Genomic DNA, 7,030 nt, shown 5'->3' on the forward strand with positions numbered 1-7,030 from the left:
CTAAATGCTGTGGTACTGCTCCATATGCTATGACGTATAATTGTCCCCAAAAAGATAGATTACACACTAAAATAAACTGTGAAAAACACAGATAAGCTATCAGGTGACCAGTTAGACATGTAACTGTGATGTCTGGGCGTTAAGATACAATCATTAGAGAGATAATCTGAGTGTATTTTGAGCCCAGCAGGTTTAAATGTCCTGTATAAGAGTGAAAGTGGGCGTTTCTTTTCTGTCGGTGAAAAAATAATTAGCTTTGATTGACAACACAGTGTGTTTGCCTGCCGCGCGCTCACGAGACATACACAACTTTGTTCCCTGGAAACGAGTTCGCTGAGTGACGGTTCTTAAAGATGCGCAACACACCTTTAACGGCAAATTAACGTTTCAGTCTTTTAACGTAAACGGATAAATCACGGACAGTCGTTGCTGACTGACGGCGGAGGGAGTTTCTGTCTTTGTTTGCCAACAGCCGGGGCTGTATTCACTGGACTTTGAGTCGCCTGTGCAAACTAACTTCACCGAGCTAGCTTAGAGAGTGAGGTTAGCTTGTTAGCTAACGTAGCTCGGCTCGGCACACAGACGGCAGCACAGACAGCAAACGGTTGTCTGTCCGCTCAGCTGCGGCAACTTTAAAAGGAAGAACCGTCTTTTCCATGGAGAGACACGGCTGCTCACAAGGCAAGTACATAAAGCTACCGCACACTGATGTTAAACCAGTCATGAGTTTCGTGGGAGTTGAAGTGAAAACTTGGCGAGCTTTAAAGAATATTTAACTTAACGTTGCCGACCACTGCTGAACTGAAGCGGGTGGGTTTACTTCAGTGAAATGAAACACAGTGGGGCTGTATGTGGGATGGAAGCGGTGCAAATGTGCTGAAAACATGTGGAAAAATGCAACAAAGCCTGATCATATAGGGAAGCACGTTTATGCGTTTTATCATGCTGCATTTACGGTGACAGGGTTCCCTGATTGTAACTTAACATCCGCTTTTCGTGAGCACGACATGTGAACGCTTCTTCTTTGTAAGGCTTTACAGCTGCTTCTGTTATCGTAATTGCTCTTACTAATGTCATGTTGCCTAATTATGCTAATCGCTGTGGTTGTGTTTTCACAGAGCCCAGTGCACGGAGCGAGCCCCTGTGTCTGTAGGAACCTGACAGATATGTGCATCGAGAGATGATATGGCAGAAATGCGTGCAAATGTTTCAACGAGGCAATAGGCCAGGCAGGAAATTGGAGTAAAGCTGAAACATAAGGCTTTGCTACCCAGCGGCTTGCCAAGCTCGTGTGTGTGCGTGTGTGCTCGAAGTGCCTATGGCGGAGTTTGGGGAGGACGGCAGCCTGCCTCCATTGAATCTTGGGGATACTGCCGTGCCCAGCGACGAAGCAGCTGGCAAGACGCATTGCGAAGTGTCGGTCTTGAATGGAGACTGTGGGATATCGGAAAATATGGTCGGTTCGGGATCCCTCGTCGCACCTGGCAGCCAAGCCGGGGTGGAAACCGCCAACACCTCTGTCGGATTGGATGGCAAATCAGAAATACCACGCAGGAGCAGCATTATCAAGGTAAACATTGAAGTTAAAATCTCGGCGTTGTGCCATTCATTCTGGCGAGCTAGCTTGCACATCTACAGAGCACATAGGGTGTTGGAAGTTCCTATTCGAACCCCCCCTGCTCTCATTTAATGTCTCTTTCATATGCATCCTCTGCACTAGCCTCGCCTATAACATGGTTACACATAACATATCAGTGAGATAGGTGTTTTTCACAATACAGGCCGGTAACGGGATCACCAGGAGCACACACTGTACTTTGTCTGAATATTCTGCATACAAGAGCTCCTTATTTGATCTAGAATGCCGGTAATCTAGTTATATGTGCATGCCTGTAGAGGCAGGATAAGATAGGGTGATATTTATTGTTCCCAGAAGGGGGAAATCTAGTGTTACAACAGCAGAGAAATGTCTATCTTAGCATGCACAACTCTTCTGTAAGACAGGAAGCATGTGCTTTAAGGCACCGTGTTCATTATTCTAATATAGACGGAAACAGATATGTTGAACAGATATTTAAAGATTGCACATGGATGAAAGTGGACTGATGTAAAAGTCTTTGGAGAGCATCAAAGACAGCAAATAACAGACAATAAAATATTACACTTGAGAGGGAATGAGAGGGAGTATCCATAAAATGAACAGCAGTAAATCCAGTTAGGACTGTTCAGAAAAGCAGCAAATATTGTAGAATGATAAACTGGTAATAAAACAGCATGCAGGGCTCCTGAATGTTTATGTGTTGACCTCACATATGTGCAGATTAATAAGGGGGACTGCCTTAACACTGTTAATCTAATATGTATATGAGTAACTCAATAAATATGTCACGTTGCCGGAGAAGACATATAAGTGATCATAAAAAAAAAAAAAAAAAATCCCTGAGTAAAACTCACAAGTCTTAACCTGCTCCAGGTGCTCATCCTGGGTGCCTGCAGAAATTATTACATGTACATGTTTTGAGAGAGATATGCAAATAACAGACAACCCTTTTTGAGATTAATATTTCTAAACTGCTCATTCTTTGTCTTGTTGTAATTCTGACTTTCACTCCGAAGCTTTGCACTTTTACTTTTGTCTGTCTTGCGGGTATGGACGTTGGGGGTGTTTCTCAAGGGGTAACAAAGATGATGACACTTCCTCACATTGCATCAATCTACTGTATGTTGAAAGCCTCCGAGACCTCGTCTGTAGCTAATGTCAGCAACTCTGTAATGTAAGTCTCCCCTCTGCTGCTGTAGCTGTCATAATGTCAGCCATAAAACTGTAAAGAAACAAGTTTGAGTGTAGTGAAGGGGAGTTACTCGGCTGTACTGAACAAAGGATGCATTATTCTTTACATAAACTGTACTCTACCCCTACAGAAGATTGCCATAGCATAGAAATCCTAAAGGAGATGTCAGAAGTGTATGCGTCTTATTTGATGTTGTTTACATTTGGCTTTCAGAGGTCAGCGAATTAGAAGTCCGACTCAGAGATTTCATTCCCTCCAGGGCCAGCTAAATTTAAAATGCATGAGCTGTGTAAGGAATTTGTTGAGATGCACTTTTCAAGTGGCAGGGTCTGGTGTACATTTGGGTGAATTTGGTGGCTTAATCGCTTATCACCATGTGCACAATCGATACCATTATTAGGCTTCTGGTTTGGTGCTTTGGTGAGAGTTCTCTGCTCAGGAGAAGTGGCCGGGGTCCAGCTGCTCACCTCTTCTCACTGACAGGTTTTCCAGGCAACACATTCTTGGCACATTGTGGGTGTTGAACTCTGACGTGCCCTCTGCCTGGAGATTGATGGGGGTAATATTGACATTTCTGCCTTGTAAAGTTCCAAGTCATCTCTCACTACACAAGGACCTGTCTCAGTTCCCAGGCCATTTCAGCGCATTTTTTTTCAGTGTGGTGTCCACTCCTGTGAGCTATAGGCTCTGTTGAAACATGTGGAAGCTTATGTCAATAGATTTGTGACTCATTATTGATAACATTTTGGATTCAACTCAAAAGCTGTTCTAAAAGAAGAGACAGAGAAAGTCTTTTTATGTGACATGTTACTTTGAAAACCTCCCGTTGCTGTTCCTGTTAAGATTAATGCCCCTGTCTAATTTAGCGAACTGGTCCAGAGGTTTCCACATCGTTGTCCAGTGCCAGGGTATCCATGCAGATAAGAAATCATTGTGAAATGCTCAACGGCCTAAATTCAATAAGTGCTGCATCAGGCTACAGAATGAAAGACTTCATGACAAGGCATAAGAAATGAGTTAAATGCACATCAAGTCAGTTTCAAATGACTTTGTGGCATTTGCTTAGCAACACAGCACACAGATGGATAAACATCCAGTGAGTCACAGCAGAGATGACTTCCAATTGGTTGGAGCCAAAATGAATGTCATGCTAAGTTAGCATTAAGAGAACATGGATTGTTACCAGGGTTGGGTTGATGCAGGAAGTGCAGTTCTTAATCAAGATAGAAAGAGTTTCATGCATAATAAAGTTGTTATGTAATGCTACTCGTACACCAACGAAGAGTTCATACTCTCTCAATCGACTGGCTTGAAAGTGATTTGGACTTCACTGATGTTACGCTGCCATGTTACATAAACACTTGACTTCACACAGTGAACACTCATGTGCAAACTGTAAGTAGCTTGATGAGTAAATGTGGCATTGGGGAGAGAAAGTAAAAATATGATGTCATATGACTTTGTACTTGTGTACTGTGGATTTCCTATTTGAAGGCTATCAAGTATGCAGCAAGCCGTGCCCTTGTCTGCATGCCAATATTTTCTTGAAGGCGGTTGTTTTTGTTTTTGACAGCTATGACTGATTGAATATTGCACCGAGATGGGGGTTGTGAAGGGTTGAACCATTGTTAACAAGGCAGCCAGTTTCACACTGTCAGTCAGAGTCTTCAGTTCTTGTTAAACTGCTTCTCTGAAGTGATGGGAGGATGTGGTCAGGACAACACCAACACCGACCACATTCTCATAGTAACAGCTGTCATACTTTGCACTTGACAATAATCAGGCTTCTTCGAAGGTTTCGGTTGAACATATTGGGTGTTGAGGGTGTGGCGGCCTGAGTGTGTGGTGAGGGGGTACAAGCTAATGGCACAGCAAGTTGGCAAGTTGAGACCTTTGTTCCAAAATTGTATGTGAAGCATCTGAGAAAAGGTGATGCTTGCAGTCCTTGGTTGACAAAATAGCACTTCTGCAGATCTTTTAATTTGATGGTTGCTGACTACTGAACTTAAAGTGGTACTCCACCCAAAATCTACACTAACTCACTCCCACTCATCTTTCCAATGGTGGCAAGTTTTCAAGTAGCAGTACATCCATAGAAGCTTCTCTTAATATTTCACTGTCTGTTTGTATGCTCACTATATTTCAAACTGCCTTTTTTAAAATAACAAGATAGTGCCAAATACACTTTGTCTGTTGCCCCAAAATAAAACACAGAAGTAATGACTTTTTGGGACATGCCGAGCATTTGAACTATAATGGAAAAGAATGCTACGAAGCAGGAAAGGTTAGAGAAGTATGTTTAAATTCTTTGGAAACCATTTTAACTGACATGTTTTCAAGTTGACCACAACCTGACCACATCCTCTATGAGACATGAAACTACCAACTATATTTCATCTTTCAAATCTCAACAGGATGAATGTTTGATAAAATAGTTTTTGCATTGAGTATCACATTAAGATAACCTTCTATTTCATCAAGTATTAAATGGTATCATACTTTCCTACGTTAAAGCGGCAGTGGTTTCAGTCCTGCATTGTCTGTTTGGTAGTCAGTGGAATATTTTAAAAACCTGAACGGAAAAACCACTCCATACCTGTACATCACCATTGTTTTTATATCAAAATGGCAAATTTAGCTATGGGTACAGCCTTGCCAGAGTTGTGCACACTTTGTCGTTTGAAATATGACTCGTCATGTGCTTAATATATCAAATGAGGTAGTTTAACTGCTGCATGAAGGATGTAACAGCATGTGTTTAAGTTACACAGCAACTATGTGATACCAAGGCTCTTGTACATGGTTTGAGTTATGGCTTAGGTTTTTTTCTAGTCCGTGTTAAACTCTCTCCTCCAGTAAATTGTAACCATTTTGTATGTGGGTGGCCAGTGGCAGGCGAAATAATGAGCCCATGGCTACACTTTTCTTCCCACCTCAAGTCTCACCTCAAATCCCCTTGAACAAAGAGGATCTTCCCGTTGCTTGGTAAATAACACTTATTTCGCAGCTCTGCTAGTTGAGGAAAACAAACCCAGTTTGTGAAATCACCCTGTTAGAAGGGAAAACAATATGGTATTATTTATGGTGGACCAGCAGTGCTGCGAGTCCAGTTCCATGGGAATCATCAGATTGCATCTCATCATTCAGTCAGGCTCGGTGGCAGTTCAGCCTGCGTTACTTCAAGCAGTGCATCGCAGCCAAAGTGTGATTGTATTCTGTCTTTTAATCTCTGCAGAATTATTTTGATGAGCTTGATTTTAAGCATCTCTAAAAAGGATAACACAGAATGTTTGCTCCTGTTGGAGGAACAGCAGGGAAAAGCAAAATTAACAGCACACACTGATCTGGAATCAGTTCTTTATTTGAAATAAGACTTTTGGGAGAGTTGAGTAGTAAATAATAATATTTTTTATTTTATATTGAAGTATATTTTAAAGATGAACTCCTGTACTAGTGCTGCAGAGCAAATACATGTTAAAACTCAACATTGCGGGTTTGTACTTAATATATAACACAGTTATTAGCTGTGTTACTATCTTTGCCATTAAGAATTAGAAATATATCCTCCCATTCAAGGCATTCTGACTGTTCCTTTTCAACTTTTGCATTTGTTTCATCGAGCGATAATTAACTGTTTGTCATGTCTATGTCAGATTTCATTAAGTTTTCACAGTTCATCTTTATTATTAATTTACATGTTGTGCAGCTGTATATTTTCAAACAGGGAATAAAATCTCTGTCTTTGCATTTTATTTTGATCACAGTCTGTTTTTAGAAAAGTGGTTGTGACATCTCAAATGTGGCTTTGACTTGCAACTGAAAACATGTAGTCCATTTCATAGAAAATACCAAGATATCGCGTATCGCCAGTCAGCCTGTAAATACAGAGATATGAATTTTTGTCCATATCGCCCAGCCTTAACATCTTCACATGCTACTTTGTGCATACCTGTGTTTACACTTGACAGTAGGACGTGGATGTTTTTAGATCAGCTTTAAAGGGCCAGTGTGTAAAATGGGTTGAAAACAGTGACATCAGTGGTCAAATTCTAGATTGCAGGGCTCACTCACTCACCCCTCCCGTCTGGTAAATGACAGTGGCCTCGTAGGGACAAAAAGCCTTGCGCACGAGTTTTTCAGGAGTAGGTCTATCTAGCAACGAGGTGAATGTTTATTTAGAAATCTAAACCATGTTACGATATTGTAATGAATCCCTCACGAGCAGGAGACCAGAGGAG

The 7,030-nt window shown here is 41.5% G+C and overlaps 1 protein-coding gene across 1 annotated transcript in view; it reads left to right on the forward strand.

Annotated features, from left to right (window-relative positions):
* The first annotated feature begins 1,121 nt into the window (after positions 1 to 1,121).
* The window catches only part of LOC126391164 (inactive phospholipase C-like protein 2), a 54,138-nt gene continuing 48,229 nt past the window's right edge, over positions 1,122 to 7,030 (forward strand). Inside the window, exon 1 of the mRNA XM_050045703.1 lies at positions 1,122 to 1,570. Coding sequence (XP_049901660.1) covers positions 1,319 to 1,570 — 252 coding nt within the window. The 5' untranslated portion in view covers positions 1,122 to 1,318. The remainder of the gene's footprint in view (positions 1,571 to 7,030) is intronic.

Source organism: Epinephelus moara, chromosome 6, assembly GCF_006386435.1.
Source record: "Epinephelus moara isolate mb chromosome 6, YSFRI_EMoa_1.0, whole genome shotgun sequence".
Taxonomy (NCBI): domain Eukaryota; kingdom Metazoa; phylum Chordata; class Actinopteri; order Perciformes; family Serranidae; genus Epinephelus; species Epinephelus moara.